The sequence below is a fragment of the Diplotaxodon limnothrissa genome, unplaced genomic scaffold (genome assembly GCF_057381915.1).
Source record: "Diplotaxodon limnothrissa isolate DT_005_m unplaced genomic scaffold, D_limnothrissa_male_GT1.1 unmapped_scaffold_4, whole genome shotgun sequence".
Classification (NCBI taxonomy): Eukaryota; Metazoa; Chordata; class Actinopteri; order Cichliformes; family Cichlidae; genus Diplotaxodon; species Diplotaxodon limnothrissa.
The window spans coordinates 3,141,033-3,164,952 of record NW_028188558.1 but is presented as its reverse complement, the minus strand read 5'-3'; the positions used below and the strand labels follow the sequence as shown (position 1 = coordinate 3,164,952).

Sequence of the window (23,920 nt, the reverse complement as noted above, 5' to 3'; positions counted from 1 at the left end):
CTTATTAGCTGCTGACCAAATGATTGAACAATACTCCAGATGAGACATTACTAGTGCATTAATGACATCTTTCATAATGAAGAAGTGATACACAAAGAGCATTTCATAGCCATAGCTATGCCTTGTCGGCAGAGTTATGTGACATTAGTGATGTTTGTACTTTCAGCGTTAACTTGGTTTTAAAGCCTTTAAAATATACGCCGTTCAATAGTCGACCTTCATCTGACAGAGAATGTGATGATTTTGTGGATAATTAAAGTCAGTCATATATCCACAAACACAACAAGCTGAAAGTCAGTGATGCTGCTCGGTTTGCAGTCCTGAACATCACGGCACAAGCAGGATTCACTGCACTGTTAATGTTAGCTGTGTTATATTGCTGCCTCTGTTCGGTGGTGTCGAGCCAAACGCACTTTAACGTGTGTTTGAACGAGCTGACGGTTCACTCGTTAAGCTGAAAGAAAGATGCTTTAATCACAGCAGTCACACATGTGTCCACTGCACCATCTGGAACTCTTCTTGTTTACACTCGTAATAACACAAACACTAAATCCTGCTTCTCTGGTGCTGTTGTGTAGCAGTGTGTACACCTGAGACTGTCACCTGTCTGTCTGTCCTGCACTCTGTCTCTGTTTCTTTCTCTCTGATTGTGGAATAAAAGTATGAACATGTGTTTATAAGTTACACTTGTGTTTGAATCCTGCAGCTTATCACACATTTGATTTCCATGTGTGACGACTGCAAGTGTCCAGAGTGAGGACAGACTGAGGGAGCCACTGCTGCACATCATCTGTGAGGCTTTGCAGCCCTGATGATCCACCAGGACAAACTCAGCAGTGTGTGAGGAAGAGGAGGAGGAAGAGCCAGCAGCAGCTGACAGATGGAGAGAATAGACAGACTGTTCCCTGTTTGTGAAGGACTGCTAGGAAAGTTTAACATAACTGTCTGTGCTGAATCAGTCTTATTAGGTAATGTTCAAATAATGTGATCATCCCAGTGTTTCCAGTGTGGGAGAAAGTACTCAGGGCCTTCAAGTTACACACTATGAAAGGCAGCAACAAGTTTAATGTTCAGAAACCTAAAGTCTGTATCAGCAGCAGGATGGAGCTAAAAATAAATGTTGGTTTCAGTTCTATGAAGCTTTGAGTATTTTGGATCAGTAGCTGCTGTGTGTGTTGCATCATATTGCTGTAACTGTTTATATGCTTTATATATTCTGAGCTAAGTTGATCTATAGTGTTACATCATATTCTATAAGGATGTTATGTGTTTGTAGACTTTCTGCCCAGTTTGACCCATTTAGCAGACGTCAGCCTGTTTAAGGCTCTGATATCTATTCTGTGTGACTTAAAGCAGTTATGACATGGTCTGATTTTCTCACCCAATAAAGGAATATTTCATATATCAGTCTACTCTTCATTCTATCAGACACAGTTATCACAGCTCCTACATTTGCTTTTTACACATATATGTAAGCACTGAGCCAAATTTAGTAACAACATACTGAAGGAACAACATTTGTCTCTTATATATGATACATCTGTATACACACTGTCACAGATACTTGTCTGTGAGTGAAGTGATTAATATAATAACTATAATATTGGCCATATTATATTTACATTACCACAGTGAGATGACTTTAGTCTCATGAACAACATCAGCTAATTGTTATTTACAGCTAATCTTAAATGACTGTTCAGCACAGAAATGAAGCCCAACAATCATGTTTCACAGTCCTGTGGTCTCAGCCTCAGATACTCATCAAATCACACAGAGCTCATGTAGAAACAAATGAACTAAATATGTTCTCCTTCATTTCTGTCAAACAAAGCTGTATGAAACGTTTCCAGCTGTTAGTATCATGGTTGCTAGGCAACCTGGGCAGCGCGACGGAGGCTAGACGTCCCATTTCACGAGCCTACGAGCCTCGCACTTCGGCCTTAGCGGTCTTTGAGTACGCGGCCCTTGAGGACTTTAAAGCTGCAGAACCTGAATCGGGATACAGCCATGATGATCTCCAGCCTCGTGCTCGCCAACATTCTCACCTGAGTTAAGAAGACGATCACTGAAATGGTCTCAGCAGGTCCTTTGATGACAGCAATGAAATGCAGTGGTAAGGCTTTTTGGGGATTAAGTTCGTTTTCATGGCAAAGAAGGACGATGCAGTTCATCTGATCACTCCTCATAACATTCTGGAGTGCAGGCAAAATGCTATTATAAAAACTTAAGCAGCAACTTCTCCAGGTTCCAATATTTATGCAATTCTCAAACCTTTTGGCCACGACTGTATAACCTCTTCTGAAGTTTAGTGGATATTATACATGGTTATGCTCAGGATGTGTCGGCCAGTTTCCACTGGAAACGCCTTTTGGTTAAACTGTCAGCGAGGAATTTGCATTTGCACTGTTACATTTTTATATAACTTTAATGCACATAAACAACAGCTGCTTGTTTCAGTGAAAATACATTGATGGGTTTTTAATAAAGTTGTGCAGCTGTAAAGTATTTTGTCTGCTGTCAATTCTATCGTCAGCTACATCGTTATGGCAAATGTTCAAATGTATATGGTGATAAATATCTTTGGTCATATGGTCCTGCTCTGTCTGTCACCTTCTGTGTTGAGCTCATTGTTTCCTCTGTAGTGGCTGAGCTGAGTCCAAGTAGCTGAAAATGTTCCTCTGCTGCTCCGTCAGACTCTCCTCCTCCTGCTGATCAGCTGGGACACAAAACAGATCTTTGTTAGGCTCCACACTGCACTGAAGAGTCAAAGTGTCTCATATGTTCATCTGACCAGTAAAAGAACACATTTTTGTTTCCCGAGGTGGGCAACTTGTTGGAAACAAACACAAAAGCTTTGAGCACTGATACCTGCCATTGCTGGCATTGAAAGATGCAACGCCAGCAATGTGGATTGTCAAGACTCAAACCAATCATCAAGCAAAGACAACAGGGATCAAATGTACCGCATTTTGATCCGGGACGTACTCTGCATGAAAACAAGCGCTCACTCTTCCTGCTCAACAAATGACAAGGGCGGAGCCTAATACCACGTGATACAGAAGCTGTGCCGTGTGATGCTAAAATTAGCAGGGAAAAAACAATGGAGAGCACGTCAGGGATGACGAGAAAGTGACAGGAGAAAATCCGTCCCGGTCAACCACCCAAACATCAATAACGGGAACCTTATACAGCGCTTCCCTATACACCTCGAACTCCCGCAGGCACAAAGACATCACGGAGGCTATCACTTATCACCTGACCAAAGATATGGCTCCATCAACACTGTGCAAAACGAGGGATTTAGGAAAACGATCAACACCCTAGACAAACGCTACACAGTGCCGTCCCGCAGCTATTTTTCTATTGTTGCACTACCTGCTCTGTACACGCAGCGTCGAGCAACGGTGGAGACGGAATTTCAAGCAGGACAACATTTTGCTGCAACAACAAAACGTGAGACATTTGTTGTTTTATGTTTATTTATTGTTATGAGAGAATCATGATCTCAATTCTAAGCCAAAAAATCGTGATTCTCATTTTATGCAAAATCGTGCAGCCCTAACATTAACACAAAACTATTGTTTCACCAGAGAAACACACATGAAGAGAGAGAGAGAGACAATAACAGCTACCAAACAGTCGTCATAATTCGTCACACAATGAGAAAAGGACAAATCAACAAGTAACAATGACTAATTAATATTATAATCTGTAACATAATGTATTGTTTGGAGTATAGTCTGATTGGTTCAGGATGAGCTGCCATTATCCAATCACACGTCTGCTTACCTGCATCTTTTCTCTTTTTTCTAACCTGAGCACCTGATGGCTTTGAACTTTTGTTGTCCGTCTTCCATTGGTTTGAATTTTGCGCTCCAGTACAAACACAAATCCCCCAACCCGAGGATCAGCACAATTAACCTAACAGACCTACACCTTAGTTCACAGATTCACTTTGTCTAAGGTTGATTTCTGGGATTTCACACAACCCAGGATTCAGATCGTGAATCCATGATGGGCTTGGATTTACATCATTATCAATGAAATGTGCTCTACTTGGAAGCAGCCGGCCCCGCCCCTTTTGACGGGTTGTGTGAGACTTTAAATCATCAAACTGTAAATTATAAATTTAAATTGTTATTGATCCTTTACCCCGAGTCCTAAAGTGTAGATTTATTTTCTTACTCTTCTTATATTTATTGTTTGTTTACTTGCACCGCTGTAACTGCAGCCTCGTCGTCTCGTCTCTCTATATGCTGGACTGTCTGTAGCGGAGATGACAATAAAGTTTACTTTGACTTCAGCAGCGCGCAGGCGCACCGAGGGCTCTCGCGCTCACTTTATAGAATTTAGAAAAAACATGGGTGCAGATTATAAGTCTGTATCATAATATCTGTTTGTTGTTTTTATTTTGTTTTGCGAGTTGGTTATTAGATGCCGCTCCAGCCAGCCAGAGACTCCCCGCCGCCCCGCCCTCTCCTCCCTGTGCCGCCAGCAGCAGGCGCACCTCGCAAACGGAGGGCGCCCTTACTCCCAGCAAATGGCTGATAGAAAACCGATCGGTGCCTACGAATTTCCCAATATGCGCTGGCATGACGTCGGGGAAGCATGGGTACGACCGATTATTTTATTTTTTTCTTGCCCGTGATGCCCCCCCCACCACGATGCATTCTATTGGTTTGCACACTTACACACACCCAGCTGTGGTTTCCTGTTTTGCTGGACTCTGGAGAGCCCCGCCTTTAACGCTCTTCTCTCACAGAGAGCAACAGAAAACTTGGAAAAACTCCAGATTGACTGAACTCAGTTCAAAGTTACCTTGACACCTTTAGATGTGAGACGTAGTGATGGTCCGCTTGAAGCTGACGCTCCGGTGCGTGTGTCAGAAAGATCAACGCGCTGCTTCAGAAGCACCGTGTCGAGGCTTGATTCGTTTGGCCAGAGTCACGTGATCAGTGACGTCTGAAGCTTCGTTTAGAACGTACCTTTTTTAAAATCGAACTTTATTGAAACACAATGAGTATACAACATACAAACAGATGAAGTTTACAAAAGAACAGAACATGAACAAACAGAACCAGGAGTAAAAAAATTATGATATGAGGAGGCGAAAAAAATCAACATATAAATATTGTTCTGAGAGGCTTTTTGTTGGTTGAGTCTGAAATTGATTGTATGTACAATTCATATCCTTATAAAAAGGCAGAAATATGGTGTTTTATTAATAAACTTACATTTATGGATATAAAATAGCTAAAAGTATTAACAAATTTTTTATAAAAAACATTTATCATTCTTCCTGGGGAACTTAAAGAAACAGAATAAAACATTTTCCCTCGTAAAGAAAACTCCCTTAAAATATGGACAATAACAAAACTGCTAAATTCTTCCAGAATCTCTGTGTAGAGGAACCAAAAGAGATGTGCCACAGTTTCTGGATGATCCCCACAGAAAGTTCAATTAGTATTTATGTCTCTTTTAAATGTTACCATATAGTGACTGGCTGGGTCACATTTATGAAGAATTTTATATGAGATTTCCTTCACCTTGTTCACAATTAGATATTTATGGGATCATCCAGACTGTCTTCCAGGTGATATCTGGAACATGTCGGTTCCAGTAAGATATTCTATATATGGGAGAGACATGAGATCTTCTTGGAATAAACTACGTATTCTCTTATTGCTGTTACCAAGTTCCTGTGAAAAGCAGATTTTTCCCACTGCTGACTCAGCTGGATCAGGGAGAGTGACTGAGGCAGATATTGAGCTGTCAGTGTTTTTATATAACATTAAAGTCCCTGAGGGTATGGCACCAAGCACCATTGAGAATTCCCCAACACTGACGGGAAAATTATATAGTGTAAGGAATTCATTGTAAGTAAGTAGTACTCCCTCGTTAAATTTTAAAACTTAGTAGCGGCCGCCATTGTTGGCAGCTGAAATTTGGCTGGGCCGCGCTATGAATTCTGGGATATGGTGGGCCACGAAGGACACACCCGACCCATCCTTCAAACTCGGGGGAATGAAGGACGCATTTGAAGGAGTCGAGGAATCGGGACAGCCTTCGTCGCCTGGCTGTGACGTCATCGGCCTTCAAATGCGGCCTCCGGAGGATGCAGCCGACGTTTTGGGACACAGCTTGTGTGTCTTTGTTGGTCATGTGACCTCCCAGGGACTACACATGGAAACGAGCAGTTTAGCTCAAATCTGGCAGGTTTCCATCGTCTGTTTTTGTCCTGATGTCCATGAACATGAACACTGTCCCTGTCAAACACGTCCAGATAATCTGATCCAGTGTTGTTCTTCTTCTGTGGTGTTTGTGATGGAGCAGCAGCTGCTGATCCTGATGTCCTCCACCAAGGGGGCAGCAAATTCAGCTGACTGTCATCATTTATTAAAAAGATGTAACAATGTGACATAATGCAATATAATAGTGTCAGTTACACATTGTGGGTTGCACTGTGGCCAGAATGGACATTACCTCCTGCCTAATGGAAGCTGTCAGCCATCCTGCAACCATGAATTAGATAAGCAGAAGTGAAGGGATTGTTAACAACAATTTAATAATAAAATGTAATGTGATAGTTGCACTTTATTAGCTCCCCACAATCGTATGAATAATAAGCATGAATGCACTGCATGCTCATAGCAAGTTCTTTAGGTTTAAAGTGAGATCCTGCTTTAAAGGGCGCTTCATCTGCTGGGAATGACATGTTTCTTCTAGTATGTAAGGCTCAGCCCATCTTACTGGGACTTACTTTTGTAGATCCACATGCTCTAAACCTGGTGCTCCATGATTGGTGCAGAAGCTTTAAGCTACTATTAACAAATAATGACCATGGACTTAGTTGTTACTACAATAACTTATCATTGAGCAACTTTTAATTTTACTTGTAAAACTATGCAAGTAGAATTGAATGGGGCACAGTGAGCTGAGCACAGGCCCACTCTGTGACACTCAGAGGTTTGTGGATATCATACTGAGAGTATTGGACACAGTGCAGCCAGCTTGCAGCCACTTTCCCACCACTTTAGCACAATGTTTACATGAGACTCAGCCACACTAATGTTCCTGGGCAGACATGTGGTGCAGCATGGCTGATGGCACTGTACCTGCAGCTGTCATGGACAAGAACCACTCAATACCTCACCCAAGCCAAGCCTGTGCTGATGTTGTGATCTGAGACCGAGACACTAACCCAGGATCATGATATGATGTTGTGAGAGTTTCACTAAGAATTAGCTCTGATTACAAGATTTCAATCTATCGTAACTCTAATTTGTATTTACTTCAGTTTGTTCATCTTGGAGCTGTGTGCAGCTGAGGACAGTCTTATTATTACCAGGTGAGGATATGTAACAGCCACAGTCTGTAGAGATGATGTCACCATGGAGTGGTGATGTCACTGGAGCTGCCAATATGTGCTCCAGCCAAAGCTACACCAGAGGGTTGTGCTGTGTAACAGGTTGGTGCAGGTGGTGTTATCTACATTTGAACATTAGGCAACAGTCTCATGAAGACACTTTCTATTGTTCACTAAAGACCAACAATAACAGAGACAAAGGGAGAGCAGCAGAACTAGTGCTAACAATTAGCACTGCTAGCCTGCCCACCAACACCAGCTAATGTTCTAAAAACGATGATCAATGATTTTGCTGTAACGGCTCCAGCTGTCTGTGTCAGGGACACGTTGGAGATGAAGTGAGTGATCCAGTGACAAAGGTTTGGAAACCTGCAGTCAGCTGAGACTAAAGGAGTCACCTGACCGAGAGACCAAATGTTTCACTGAGAACGTCCAGATGAACAGAATCAACCTTTGGGATAATCTGTTCCACACATCCATGTTTCACTTACTGCATTATATTTCCTCATTGCTGTGCACACAGGCCTGTGGCTTATAACCAACTCCAAGTTCAGACTCAGAGGCTGCTGAAGCTGTTTTCTGGAACAGAGACGTGTTGGATATAAAAGCAACTCTTCTTTATGTGTCAGCACTGAGGAAAGGAGCAGCTTCGTTTCTAAGTGTATGAAGGACTGTAGCAGTGTGTGTGTGAGCTTTATTTCACAGACAGAACCATGTCAAAAACACAACTTCAGGTAAAAACAATACAAAATCAAAGAGTCTGATCAGAAGGATTAAACAGAGGAGTGTGGGACTGTTTTTAACAGACAGCAGGTTAAGCCAGGCTGGAGGAGTAAACTGAGCCTCGGTGTGAGCAGCAGTGTGTTTGACAGGAAGCTGAGATAAACAGTCTGGAGCCCATTTAGTGCTTCATATGAAAGTGTGAGGATTTGAAAGCAAATCTAAAATCAAGCAGGAGTCAGTGAGAGAATGATTTGTGCTTTTCCTCAGTCAGATGCTGGGAGTTTCAGTTCATCCATGTTCAGCGTGCTGTGCTTTGTGTAACAGGAGAATATGACAGTATAAATCAAGTCTTCATGTCACTGAAAGCCTCCACAGTCTGCTATGGAGGTGCATCAGTTTGGATTTACAAGAAGAACATTTCTTAAACCTGCCACAAGATGGCGCTCCAACAGAAGGGATGTCCACAGTGTAACACAGACACACACATACTGTGTGAATGTGTGAGTGAATGGGCTTTCAACACAAGGCTTCTGCTGCTACCTTTAATGACATAATTAGCTAACAAGAACAAACTGTTAATTACCACCAAAGAACGGCTCCAGATTTTAGCTGCTGACCATTTTGTGAAACGTTGATTACATCAGCTTATTGTTGATTTTTCAACCTTAATATCAGCTGCTTTAAAGGAGCCTCGTTCTCTCGCAGTAACACTTTTCTTCACTAGATGCAGTGCAGGCACAGTCTGTGTTTCTAAACTACACACTAATGTTCATTGTTGTGCAGCTAAATCCTCCCTCTGGATGGGAAGAATCCCTGTCAGGCTTCAAACACCTGGCTTGGTGTTCTGGAGCTAATGTGTCACCTGTGAGGACTCTGAGATGAACACACAGCAGACACTTCAGTTCTCCGTCTGTGTGTCCTCAGTTTCCCAGCATGCCTTGGCTGTGGTGGTGGAGGTGAATGAGGGGGAACATGCTGCTCTGTCAGCACTCAGGTTTCATACCTGGTGATCTCAGAGGACAAAGCGGCGTTACAGCAGCGCACGTTGATGAGACCTGATGCTCTGAACAGTTCAGACTTCAGCCTCACTCTGAGAAAACAAACGACTGACTGTCAGCAGCAACTACACCTGCTCCATCAGTGACGGAGAGAAGAACTGAGACTGAGAGACATACAGCTGCAGGTCAAAGGTCAGAAAGGCCCGCTCTTTGTACGGGTCAGGAGTTAGTACTGCAGAGGTCAGAGGTCAGCTTGCTGACAAACCATTTGAAACAGTTTGGAGCTAAAAGCACAACAGCAGAGGAAAGAAGAGACACTGCAGAGATGATGCAAAATATTGTGTTTTGTTCTCAGCTGTCAAAAAGTGTAACACACGTGTTCCAGCACAGCCTTTGTGTACTTTCACTTCTCCATACTGTCCATTGGAAATCCTGTTTGTTACTTTTTGATTTCAGTCCATGTGTCCAAAGCAAACTTCTGTCCCACACTTTCTCTGCTGACTCTTCACCGATGCTCAGATGATCTCAGATGATTTCACCAGAACTCATCAAAATTCGGGCTCCACAGAAACCCAGACGTCACTAAACAAGCGTAACAAGCAAAGTGAAAACTGGTCGTTCAGCTTTATTGACCAAAGATAAGCTCACATGTCACCTCATGACACAGACACTTATTTCCACAGCATGCACGAGGACTGACAATAAGTGTCTATAAAGCCACTTCTATCTGCCACACCTGTGCTTCTGTCATGGTTGCTCTCCTCTCACTCTGTCATTTATCCACAGTCTGCCTCCCTCTGCTCCGTCAGCTGACGTCCTCTCTACACCACCTGCTGTGTTTTATCCTGCAAAAACACATTTAAGAAGCGTTGCACCGAGTAACGGGAGGAACTGCTATAAAATCCATTTAAAGGAGGTGGTGCTGAGTGCTGTGACTGGGGTCCCACCACTGACATCACGGGTGGAGGACATGTTGGAAAACTGCTACAAAGTGCTGTGCAGCCAGCAGAGCTTACAGTCTGTCCTGTGTGTCATACAGGCTCTCACACTTAGTGTTTCTGTGACACATTGAAGAGAAGTTTGTGTTGTTCACAGTTGTGCTTGTACTGAGTGACAGCTGACATGACCTAACAGGAATAATGTGTCTGTGCTGAATGAGAAGTAACACACAATGAAGTCTTGATGCATCTCAATCATCCAGGAAAGTGAGTCTGTTGCTTCTGTTCATCTGGACGCAGCGTTTTGTGGGAGAAACGTGTCGTCATCATCAGGTGACGTCTTCAGTCTCAGCTGCAGGTTTCAGTCTTACAAACAGGACATTTGCATAAAGACTGAAAGCAGCTGCAGGAACGATGGGCTGGGAGCTCCGTTCCTTCATCTTAATTATGCAGATTCTCAGGACCATTGATCAACAACCACTGATCCATGTCCATGAGTCCCATTCACAGAGATGTGGGAATGGCTGCAGTCACAGCATGTAAGATGGAAATAAATGAGAAGTATTTAGCTGAAGTGGATTTGATTTATGTTACTTCTTTTTTAACTTGTAGTTCTACATTGGAAGATTATTGTGATATTGAAATATAAAAATACATTTATATTCTATTATTTTCTCAAAATAAGCGTCACACTCGTGGAAGCCGGTGTAGCCGCCGAAACGCCTGCATTTATGGAGACTTTCAGCCCCAGGTAGGCCAGTTATGGATCTTGGGATCCACATTATGTCAGCAGCTGTTCTCCACCGTGAACTGTGTTCAAACAAACACGCTCACGCCTCACAGACGACAGCTTACAGTCCTGTAGAGATAAAGTGACTTCGTACAGCCCCGTCTTCAGTCTTGTGGAGATGATCTCGATGCTTTGGTGGATGTTACTAGCTCCTGTGCAGTATTTTGTAAAGACATGATTACACCCCGTAAGCGTGTTAAAATTTACGCTAACAATAAGCCATGGGTCACTAAAAGTGTCAAATCCTGTTTAAGGAAAAAGAGACAGGCCTTTAAAGAGGGGCTGTTACCGATTTTCAGACAGCTACCAAGGAAATGAAAATCGAGATCTTGAAAGCAAAACAGACAAAAACCTTCTTGAAAGCAAATTTGCTGCAAAAACTTTTGGGTCTGCCTGGACTTGTATGAAAACCATAGCAGGGTTTCAAAATCCCCAGAGCAGCAGTCAGGTCATTTTAGATGTTTTAATTCAGACAGAGATTTTCAAATGCTTTAAACATGTTTTCTGCTCGTTTTAGTTCTTCTGATTTCAGCGAGGATATTTGGGAAGTGAAACAGAAACTGAGAGATACTCAGCACTTTATCATTGAACTCAGCGATGTTAAAAAGGCCTTTCATACAGTCAATGTGAACAAGAGCCAGGTCCTGATAATATTAGTGGCCGCCTAATTAAATCTTGTGCTGATGAACTCAGGCCTATATTTCAGGTTATTTTTAACAAATCCTTGCAAACACAACATGTGCCCTCTCTTTGCAAAGAAGCAGTCGTGGTTCCTGTCCCTAAATCTAAACGACTTCAGGCCTGTTGCCTCACTTCAGTTGTCATGAAAGTCTTTGAAAAAATCATCAGAAATGTGATTATGAAGAGACTGAAGGTCAGCTGGATCCAATGCAGTTTGCATACAGGCCCAACAGAGGAGTGGAGGACGCACTTTTGACTTTACTAAATCTAATTCTTAAACATGTAGAGAGTAAAGGGACTTTTGCAAGACTTCTTTTCATTGATTTTTCTTCGGCTTTTAATACAACGCAGCCCCATATTTTAATTAAAAGACTTTTAGGACAGTTTGAAATCAGGAAAAACCTGCTGGGCTGGATTTTAGATTTTCTAACTGACAGGTCACAAAGAGTGAGAATAAATGGGGTTCTGTCTGACCCAGTGTTCTCCTCCACAGGTTCTCCTCAAGGCTGCGTCCTATCGCCCTTATTATTCACTCTCTATACAAACATGTGTCAGGGCAGACATGAAAACAGGGTCATTATTAAATATGCAGATGACTCTGTTATTGTCAGCTTACTGAAAGAGGGTGAAACTAACCACGGCCCAGTCATTGATGACTTTGTTCAGTGGTGGGAGGAGTCTTATCTCCAGCTGAACATATCTAAAACAAAAGACATGGTTGTTGATTTTAGGAAACAACAAAATGGGCACGGAGTCACTTTAATTAAAGGCCAGAAAATAGAGCAAGTACAATCATATAAATATCTTGGGACCATAATCAATGAAAAACTGAACTTTGATCAAAATTGCAAATCAGTTTGTAAAAAGGGTCACCAGCACCTTTATTGCCTTAGGAAACTTGTTCATTTCCACATTGACCAAAAAATGTTAACTTTGTTTTATCGTTCTTTTATTGAGTCTGTTTTATCCTTTTGTTTGGTGGCATGGTTCGGTCAGACCTCTGTCACAGAGAAAAACTCTCTGAATCAGATAGTGAGATGGTCCAGTCGTCTGATAGGTGAGCCACAGTCTTGTTTAGCCTCCCTGTACTCTGAGCAGGTACAGAGGATGGCTTTATCAATCCTTAAAAATGGTTCCCATCCTCTAAGGGGTGAATTTCAGCTTCTTCCCTCAGGACGGAGGTTTCTATTTCCGAGATGCAGGACAAAGCGTTATAAAAACAGCTTTGTCCCCGTTGCTGTCACTGAATTAAATAAGAACTGTTTTTGATTCGAAATATTAAAGTATGTGTCACAGTGAGCTTTATATATTTACTAGGTATGTGTGTTTTTAAAGGGATGTCAAATGCTGCCATTTTTCTGTAAAGCAAATTTACCTTGCCTTTGGGTATAAATAAAGTTACCTTACCTGCAGACGCTGTGCGCAGAGGTTCAGGAGCAGAAGTCCCGTTGTAAACATATCACGGCAGACCCGACGATGTTTGCATGAACGCGCTTTTTTTAAAAGTCAGGTCAAGGCTCCAAAAGCCCAAAGGCGATATAACAGTTTGTGTTTGCTACATGGATCATTGTAGTTCAGCTTTCCTTTGTTATATTTCTTTAAGAGCTCAAAATGTGTTCATTACATAAATCAAATGTAATTTTCTCTGTAGCACTTCATGGATTTCATAAGCAACACACTGTAGTTGTTCACACAAAGCATAAAGGTAAAAACAATATACACAGTGTTATCTTCATTTTAGATGTCACAAAGTATTTGCGGCTCCCAGTGTTTTCCCGAACCCTGACCCTTTGCGTGGAAACCGGGTCCAAAAGGCTCTTTGGGTGTTAAAGGTTGCTGACCCCTGCACTAGGCCCAACTGACACATATATTTGATTCCAAATACAAAAAATAATGTGTAACCTGCTGGAAGAATGTAGGAGGTTGAGACAGGATCTCAACACTTGGTGTCTGCAACAAAAGACAACAATATGTGGGCCGATCGTGGCTCAAGAGTTGGCAGCTCGTCTTGTAATCGGAAGGTTGCCGGTTCGAGCCCCGGCTTGGACAGTCTCGGTCGTTGTGTCCTTGGGCAAAAAAGCACTTTGGGGTCCTTAGGAACGAGTAAAGCGCTCTACAAATACAGGCCATGTAATGGCAGAAACGTTCTCTAGTGTAAATCCTGACTAGTTCATTAACTACAGATCAGTTTCAGTGAACATTATTCACAGAGGGATCTGAGTTCCTTATACCAGACTCTACAGAAACTGTAACACTGTGCAGCTCTGCGACTCAACAATATGACAACAATGTAACACACACTAGAATCATCAAATAAAGCCCCACTAACCACTAGAACTAGAACTAACTAACTAGCACTGGACACTTGCATATTAGAGATTTCTACCACCATAGGAGGCGAGATATCATCCTTGAACCAGAGCATCCAGCCCTCAATTTCGGACATAAAAAGCGACGTGGCCAGGCATGATAACACTTTGACTGAACTGCAGGACTGTGCCTCGAACCACTCTGACACCATCGCCACTCTCCAGGCCACTGTGGAGCGTTTGTCTGCGGAGGTAAAGAAGTTAGATGAGAGATGTGGAGCTCTTGAAGCACTCCAGGAGGAATAATTTAAGAACTGCAGGAATACCAGAAGGCACAGAGGGACCCAAGATGACTGAGTTGGTTCACACCTGTTGGCGGAGGCGCTATCTCTCGAGGAGAAGCCACTCATCGATCGAGCACATAGAGTGAATCGCCAGCGTCCCAAACAAAGTCATCTTCCTCATCATCTTGAGATTGCACTACTACCATATTGGTGAGGAAATTCTGCTGAAAGCTGCAGAGAACAAGAACCTGATGTATAAGGGTTTTTAAAATAAACATCCTCCCAGATTTCCCTCCCTCTGTTGGAAACGCAGAGCCGCATTTGCAAATATGAGAGGAAGACTACGTGGGATGACCGGCGTCAGGTACAGACTGCTATACCCTGCAAAGCTGTTAGTGACCCATGGTGATGTGAGGAAAAGCTTTACCGATCCCAAAGAGACCGTAGACTACGCGGAGAAGCACCTCTCCCACCCACCTTCAAATGTATTAAAAGCAAGGATATATCTATATGTGTAACGCTGACACAGCACTGTGTTTCTTCTTTTCCCTTTATATTCCATGTAAAGGTGAATATGGAGCGTTTATGGCGATTTTCTGAATCTCGGGCAGATGAACTTCCCTGAAGTGTTTCTTGCTGGGTGTCGAGTGTTTGACCGACGCATGAAACGACATGTTTGTGAGTCTTTGTGAGTATTTATCACACGGCGTGCTGCGGGGAAAAGCCTGTTGTAACATTCATGTTTTAGCCCCTGACGGCTCTTTTTGGCTTTTCATCCCTAAACTCTCTGCATGCTCTTTCATGTGATTCCTTTTATTTTGAAAAGTCTCAATAGGATTTTGAGCTTTATTGTGAAAGGTTTATGTGGACAATAAAGAAGCGGACGGCGGAGCCACGCGATGGTTTTACCGTCGTTGTTGCTAACGAGCGTCCGTAGTGTGGTTATATTAAATATAAGAGAAAGAGAGAACTTTAATACAGACACTACAGTGAGCATCACAACCATGCAACATATTTTACACCATGAAACAAACGATGTTTCATATCATCATCTGATATATATGTTATATGGAACAGGCCCAGCTCAGGCTGCCTGTGATGCAGCACAGCGCCACCCTGTGGTCATCACTGCACTGGTGACACTACAAACAACAAGTATACAGGATGGACGGTGGCCCTGAGAGCTCACACACACTGCTGCTTCTAAAACACCATGAAACAGGAAAATGCTGTGAAAGCACAAAATAATCACAGTTCAAAGAGACAATAGTGACAGAAACAGAGGCTTCACTGGTGCTGAGGGAGAAATCCCAGAGAAGCTTCCTTCCTGCCAGTATACGAGCCCACCAACAGAGACAGGACCAGTTCATCCTCCATCACTTACTGTGGCTCACGTTGCTCTTCTGTTGCTTTGCATCACAGACGCGTCTTTACTGGCTTCTTCTTCTAATTGCACTTAGAAACATGTTGTCTTTAACCTGTCACAGCTGCCCAGATGTTGCTGCTGAGAACATGTGGAGCTGATTCATGTAGTCATGTGTCTGTGAACAGCCAATCACAGGAAGACTTTCAGAAGAAACTCAGAGGAACAGCTGAGATGTGCTGAGTGACACAAGAACTGACAACAAATGTTAAAGTTCAAATGGTGGTTTTGTTTGCAGGGACTGTGAGTGGATGGAGATCCTGGTCCTCCTCAGCTGTGAGTTCTTCCTCTGTCATGAGAACCTCAGGGGGAGAACATGTGCTCACTCTCAGCTGCTTTAACAGGAAAGAAGCTCTTTTAGATCAAAGCTGAGAAACTGTTTGTAACAGCGAACTCTGTCACCTTTCTCTCCTCAGCCTGCTGCTGGACAGGCCCATGAAGCTCTGCTGTAAAGGCTTCCATGTCCCAGGCTTCACCTTTACCTGCTGACCAACGGGAGGCGTGGCCAAAACAGCGATGGGGAGTGGAGCAGCAGGTAGCAGAGGTGAGCCTCTTGTATGCAGCCTGTTATCTGTGGGACCAGGGAGGACGTGACACAGATGTTGCTGATTCAACATCTGTGTGACAGCTGGAGCAGCACAGTCTGCAGGAAACATCTGTGCATGTAGGAGACACCAAGGTTTACATGGTGGAAGCAGACGACTGACTCAAGCAGCCTCACATCACAGGCTGCTGGCTACAAGCACATGACCACAGTGACTGGTTTCACTGGTGTCTGTCCCAGTCTGTGGCAGAGATACAGGAAGTCACAGACAGCCTGCACACAGCGTTTCCTCTGGAGTGTGTTTCACACCCTGTTTGTGTTTCTCACTAACATGTTGTAGTTCTTCCTGCACACAGCAGCACTTTGATCATTTCTCCTGCTTTTCTTCCTTTTCTAGCTTTTATACACTGACAGTAACACAAAACTCCAAAGTCATCATTTGAGGAGCTTCTTAAGAGTTTCTGTGAGTTTAGTGAAGTCAGCCTCTCAACAATAAGTGTGTGTGTGTTGATTATCTAATGTTCAGAGAGGACTGCACTGATGTAGCATCCAGGTGAGCAGCTTATGAGCCAACAGGGCAAATTTAGCTGTATTATTGTTGTTTAAATGTAATAATTTATGATTTCATGTTCCAATATTTCACTTTTCCCAACGTTTGTTATCATTTGGTCTGAAAACCATGACAAACAGCAGTGTTACAGTTGTTAGCATTAGCTGCTATAGAGCACTCAGTCACTGTATTGGTGTTAGCGACATGAACATATCTGAGCTAACTGTGTGTTCCAGATGTGCAGCAAACCCAACTGTCCCTGTGTTTTCCTGCTGTAGACATTATCCCCATGATGCTGACGTCCTCTGGTGGGACGAGCTCACACGTTTATGGATTCAGATGCTAACTGGACCAGACTGGTGTCAACCTTGGTGCTATAGAAGCAAATCAAAGAAGAACAGGTTGAACCTGAGCTGTCTGTAGTGGTGACACCAACACCATGTCACCTGCACATGCTGACCCAATCAGAAACCAGCGTTGACGCTGAGACCCGTCTCTGTAACAGGAAGTCCATGAACAGGCAGACCCTCTGCAGCAGGCTGACCTGTGACCTCTGAGACAGAGGGAGGAGTTTGTGTCAGCAGGGGGCGCTGCAGCATCGCCTGAGAGCTTTAAGAACAACAGCAATAAACAGGAAGTGAAAGTCACACTTCTGTTGTTGTGCGTCATCAGCAGACCTCCACCCTCTGCAGGAAGCTGAGATAAGAAGCAGCCAATCACAGAGCAGAGAGCGTGTGACTTCCTGTTCCTGCTGTTACTGTGACAACAGCTCCTGGGACAGAGAGCAGCTTTCTAAAGAGGAAAGATGCTGCTGTCACCCCCGGGTGTCATGTGACCCACCTGATGTACCGATTTAAGACTGTAAGAACAATAATAACAACATGTTTAGTCAGGTGATCCATGCAGAGCAGATCCATGTGACCAAACACAGCTGGATCACATGTTTCCTCTCCTGGAAACAGAAAGCCTTCATGTATAAAGGCTCATGTACCCACTGAGCCCTGCTCTCAGATCTGTGAGGCTTTAACAAACAACAGTTTAAAGTCATGTTTAGCATCTTCTGTCAGTGTGGAAGGTCACACACTTTCCTGAGTGTTGAACCCTGAGTGATGTGTTTACTGTCAGCTAGTTTAAATGCTGTAGGCTGCAGCCGTTGCTCTAACACTATAACTGTAACAGGGCTCAGTGCTGCTTCTAACAGTCTGAGCTGCTTCAGGCTTTATTTGTGAGGAGCACAGCAGCTTACAAACACGTGGCTGGGCCTGGACCCAAAGGAGTGTTTGTTAAAGCCTGCAGTGAATCCAGCAGCAGAATGATGGAAATGCAACACAGCAATGATGAAGAGGAGCAGCATTACAGCCAAAGTCCAGTTCATACAGTTAGGTCCATAAATCAAATAAGGGAAAATAAAATGTTGTTGGATGCACCTGTCTGCAGCCTTAATGCTCTCTGGTCGCTATGGTAACGCGTAAACATTTCTTTCAAAATAAGACACACGACTACAACACGGGAAAAGACCCAGGGAAACGAAGTTAACGATAAAAACCCTGAAAACCATTGTTGGATTTATATTTTATCATTGTCATTGTTATTGGGGAATATCTAACCATATATGCTCAGAGGTGTAGAACCAATTGTGTAATGATAGTAGTCTTTAAAGACTTTGTGTGACTCCAGAGTGTTCTGGCATTCACACCCACGTCCTGGGATCATGGGAGAGGTGCTACCTTCTTATTGTTTTGTGGTAGGATGTCTGTTTTAGTCTAAGTGCCTTTTGTTTAGATGAACTGCTGGACTTCCAGACCAGCAGGTTTAGGGAAGTCGTTTATGGGGTCACACTCTGACTCCACACACACACACACACACACACACACACACACACACACACACACACACACACACCTACATAACATACAGACTGGTACCTTTGTTCACGTGTATGTTAATGAACCTATGTATATTCATGTAACCTCAATAAAAGAGCAGTGTTACGAGGGAACGGACGAGAGCGACTGTGGTCAAGCGAAGGAACGGCATTGGTCCAGTTCTCTCCCGTGCACGAGAAACATAAAGAACTACTCGTGTCTTGCTTTGCTGTGTAGCTGGATTGAACGATCCAGCGAACAGGTTTATGCTACAAACCTATCAACCATCAATTTCACACCGAGCCTCGACTCTCACGGCCCGGTACCAAACGACTCACGGACCGGTCCGTGACCCGGGGGTTGGGAACCGCTGAGTTAACGCATGAGTAGTTCAGGGCTGCACGTCATTTTCATTGTTAATATCTTTGTGAAAAGCACATTGATGTGAAAATCTTCATGAGAGTCAGAGGCCCTACAACACGATTAAAGATTCATTCAAAAGAAAATCACAAGTTATTATCATCTTCAGAACATTTCATTAAACATTAGAGACAGACTGCTGAGTACATCTCATCTCTATCCAAACAACCTACAGTCCACAAACACATCATGAACCAGTGCTCTGGGCTGTGGTCTGTCCCCAGTTACATGGATCAGCTGGTTCCCTGGAGGTGACTGCTGCTGTGGTTTGGAGCGGATGAATAAACCTGAACTGAATCAGGTGTCCAGTTACTTTTGGTCCCTTTAAACCAGGCTGTCACATGTTCAGGATGTGAAACTCCTCCTCCGTGAAAACGGGTGTGGGTCTCAATCAGCCAAGGTCTTGGGTGAACCCATTGTGAGATCTAGCCCCACGCTATCATGTGATTTCCTGTGATCAAATGTCCCAGGATGTGAGTGGGCGTTAAGACGTCCATGTCCCTCTTCAAGCAACTTAAAGAAGTCCAGACGCTTTTCTTTCCAAGCTCCTTCAACAACATCATTCATAGAACAGCTTCCAGCTTCTTTTGCTCGGCTACAGTTTGGATGGATTTGCATTTAAAGATGCAACAAGAAAAAATGGTTAGGGTCAGGAGGTCAAAGGTCAGAGCTCCTGTGGGTCTGAGGGCGGCCTCACGCTGGAGAAGGATGAAGGAGTCTGACCTGAGCCAGTGTTTGACATGAACACATCAGCACTGCTGTCAGTGAGCCTAACGACAGCCGTTAGCATCATTTCAGTGTTTCAGTCATAAAAACACTTCCTGTCTCTGTGGTGGTTACAGTGACATCATGCAGTTTGTGCTTTGACCTCCAGAGGGCGACAAATCAGCACAGACAGAGAGCTCCATTCAAACTTTGCTGCCATCAGGAATAATTCTTCAAATATAATCATCAGTGTTTGAGCAGTTATGATATCAGGGACAATCTAGACATGTGTGACAATACTGAACATGTCACATGACACACCTCAAACATCATGTGATCCACTCTCAGTCTGCACTTTCATTCATGACTTCAACAGGTTGAAATGAGCTTTGAAGAAACATCAGTTCAGTGCTGAAACATTTAAACGCTGCAGGAAGAACAACAACAAAGTGATGACGGATGTTTGTGCTTCAAACAGGAAAACCAGCAGAAATAAATCACAGCCTGCCAGAGGTTTGGAGTTTCCCAGGTGCAAGTGAACGCAGCACAGTGTCCCAATGCTCCTTATTGTCCTCAAACGTCTCTTTGGGTGTTTCCTTCCTGCTCAAAGTTTACTTTCACTTCCTGAACTTCGTGGAGTGGAGCTTGTTGTTGGTGTGTGAAGAAACTGTAAGTTTGCTTTGTTTCCTCCTTTAACAGTTTGTCTTTAGGAACTTTACTGTTTGTTCAGCTCGTGTTTGATTTCTTCACACAACAAACTGTGTGTGTTTGTATTTCCGGTCTCTCCATTAAAGTCAGTGTGTAATGTTTCCTGGCTAACATCAGCTGTGTGCAGCTTAGTTCAGCACAAATCTGCCGCTCCATAGTTCACGGTAACGGACTCACAGCTGGACCAACGAGGCCGAGTGTGTCCGCCACTCTGAGCTACGTTCGTGTTTGTGTACTTGTAGTTTGTACTTTGAGTTCACTCAGAGCCCACAGAGGACGCAGCGTACGTGATGACGTCACAGCCCTTTACCTCCTTTACTCTCACTGTGATTAATATTTACACACGAGACACCTGCAGAGCTCTGACGCTAAGCTAGCACACAGCATGCTAACACTAAGCTAAAGCTAAGCTAACCTAGAACCCAGAGTGAGGTTAAAGCTGAGTAAACACTGACCCCAGACCAGCACCGTGATAAAGTGAACTTGAACAGGTAACAAAGTGATGAGCAGTCAGGCTGCAGGTTTCTACCTGTTCATGTTTCTACAGTAGAATCACTTTGAAGTGTCTTTGTGCTGTTTCATCTTTGATTTGTGTTCATAAACACTCAGAGAAACATCACGTGACCTCATCAGGATCTGTGTTGGTGTGTGGGGCTGTACCTCAGCTTTATGTTGTTACATGCTCATTTGTTCATTTTAACATCAAAGTAATGTTATGAGGAGTAATGAAGTAACGTACTCCATTACTTTTAATCAAAGTGTTCTGTGTAATATGTGTAATAATGACTGTTTTGAGTAATGACCAACACTGATCACAACAAAGAGGAAATGCCTCCAACATGCACAAACATTTGAGCCACAACATGCAGTTAATGTGCACAAATGTCTTTGATATGCTGCTCAGTGATGGTGGTGACTGTCAGAGCAGAGCTACTGAGAATCAATAAGTAATATCAATGATGGGATCAGAATCACTAAATTCTTCTCATCCCTGTCAGTATCATACATGTGCTGTATAATGTGATAAATGTAGAGGTGCTGGCTGTTCTCTCACTCTGCTGTTTAGCTGTAAAGGACGCCTCCCTGCCTTTGTCTCATTCATGACCTTTAATAGTCTCTTCTAACATGCAGAGATCTGTATGATCTGTTTCATAGAGTCTAACCAGCCTGTACAGGTAACAACAACAGTCACTGCATCACTGACACACAAACGTCATCTCTGTCAATAACAACATTCATACATGGAATAAAAACACATCAGTGGATCATTGCTGGAGCTGATGTTTGTGCTCCTGGTGCAAAGGCTCTCAGTTTCCTCCTTGAAATAACATCAGTGGTGGGTCAGCGACATGCTTTCTTTCCCTCTCAGGTTTAAATATCTGGGACTCTCCACCGTTTGGTTTTAGAGCTGAAGAAGCTTCTCAGATGAAACGTCTTCCAGAAACTTAAAGACGTCTCTTTTCTCTCCAAGCTCCTTAGATCACATGACCTGGATGACTGAACCTACAGACATATTGACCTGGTTTCATGGTCACATGACGGGTCAGAGGTCAGCGACTGTAACTCAGTTCCTCCTGTTAATGTGAACTCACTGAGTGTTTGTGGTTTACCTCTCAGACTGACTGAAGATGATGATGGAGGAAGAGGAGGACAGAGCAGAGTCTGCAGGGTCCAGCTGTCCGTCTGTGAGGAGTGACCGGTCCAAAGGTCAAAATCCAGCCTTCAGTGGTGAACCTGGAGCAACGAGGTCAGAGAGCTGAACTCACTGAGTAACAGAAATAATTCTGCACTGACATTATAATCAGTGTTGACTCTGGTTGATTGTCTGACTGTGTTTGTGAGCTGAGAGGAAATGAAAATGAGTTTGTAACAAAAATCAGTTTTGTCCAGTTTTCCTGTAAAAAGCTGAACTCTAATCTAAGAGGATGTTACTGACAGGAAACAGCTGCATTATCTGCAGTCTGTGTGATCACAGCTGCTTCAATCATGTTTGTGTCTGCAGAGGTCAGAGGTCACAGTCTGCAGGGTCCAGCTGTCCGTCTGTGAGGAGTGACCGGTCCAAAGATGAACCTCCAGTCTTCAGTGGTGAACCTGGAGCAACGAGGTCAGAGAGCTGTGATGACTCCTTTACATGTTTGTGTTTCCTGGATAAATATGACCTGAAACATCCTCAGATTGTTACAAAGATTCATTAAAAAGAAAACAATGAAAGAGAAAAGATCCAAATGTTCGACTTGGTCATTTGCTGTTTGAGGACAGTGATGCTCATATCTGTGGGGAAAGTGTGACCTGAGTGGGTTCATGTTTGTCTTTAAAGAACAGAGCTGCTCTGATTCTCTTTGTGTCTGATCTGTTAAACAGTCTGAGAGGTCACACAGAGACCCAGCAGCTAAAGCCTGGATCATACTGGCTGCTGTTACTCCATCAGGACAACACTGAACCACAGTGGTGTGGATGTAGTGGATAAATCCCACCATACTGATGCTCAGAGTTAACCACAGGGAACAAAACCAGATGTTACCCTCAGATTGTGACCTTTGGAGTGGACGATGCAGATTTCAATAGAGAATAAATGTTGTTGTTTTTCAGCTGTGAAGAAAGAATCTAATTTTCTGAACTTAAGAATTTATGATGCTGGAAACAACATGGAGACTATAACACAACATTTCCACTGTGTTCATAGAATGAATGTAAAACTGTCAGACATTCATTAAATATGCAAAATGTCTACAGAAGCATCAGAGGGTCAGACGTGAAGCACTCAGTGATTTTGATCAAATGACTCATCAGTTATTGATCTGTACTACACTGATCTACCACGTTAGTAAAGCTGGTGTTCTGGTGGTGGAGGGAGACTCGGATCATGTTCTGGTTTTGGAGCAGTGATCTGCTGATGGTTCAGTTTGATGAGCTTCTTCAAAATCATCCCTGACATCACCACTGAAAGGACGTCCATGAAAACAGACTGAAAATTACTGATATGTTCACAATCTGAGAGTTTAAAACTTGACAGACTTGATTCAGATGAAGTTATTTGAGCAGAAACTCCTGGATCTTTATCCTGTGTTGATCTAATCCTTCATGGTTCCTCCACAGAGTGGAGCAGCAGAGCTCAGAGGTTCCCAGTGGTCAGTCTGCCCAGCAGCATCAAACACAGCTGGACTCCATATTTATGGTCTGTACATGTACAACAACTACTGTTACATCTGTTCTGTTCACAGTCATCTCCATGCTGCTCTTTGTAGACCAGTGGATCGTCAGTGTGTCCAACATGGATCTGATGTTTGGCTCCATGATTTCAGTCTGATTGGCTCATTCATAAATATTCTGTTCCAGCTGCTGGAGGACAACATCATCACTTTTGTGAAGAACGAGCTGAAGAAGATCCAGAAGGTTCTGAGTCCAGATTACCCAGAATGCTTAGAGAGTCAGAGGAGCAGCAGCAGAGAGGCGTTTGTGAAGATCACAGTGGACTTCCTGAGGAGAATGAAGCAGGAGGAGCTGGCTGACCATCTGCAGAGCAGTAAGAGGATTTATCTAAAGATTTAAGCTGCTGGATAAATGAACATTTTCCAGAGATGGAAGATGGAGCAACATGTTTTAAAGATTCATT

General features: G+C 43.4%; 1 protein-coding gene across 4 annotated transcripts in view; it reads left to right on the top strand.

Annotated features, from left to right (window-relative positions):
- LOC146606895 (protein NLRC3-like) overlaps nucleotides 1–23,920 on the top strand; it is a 597,012-nt gene that overhangs the window by 408,168 nt on the left and 164,924 nt on the right. Inside the window, exons 1-4 of one of the 4 annotated variants that reach the window (XM_085349315.1) lie at nucleotides 21,936–22,054; nucleotides 22,310–22,411; nucleotides 23,404–23,482; nucleotides 23,644–23,830. The exons of 2 other annotated variants lie outside the window; for them this stretch is intronic. In XM_085349315.1, the coding sequence (XP_085205441.1) occupies nucleotides 21,936–22,054; nucleotides 22,310–22,411; nucleotides 23,404–23,482; nucleotides 23,644–23,830 (487 nt within the window). Of the gene's footprint in view, nucleotides 1–21,935; nucleotides 22,055–22,309; nucleotides 22,412–23,403; nucleotides 23,483–23,643; nucleotides 23,831–23,920 lie in introns of those variants that run through there. One more of the 4 variants, XM_085349321.1, reaches the window with a different exon arrangement.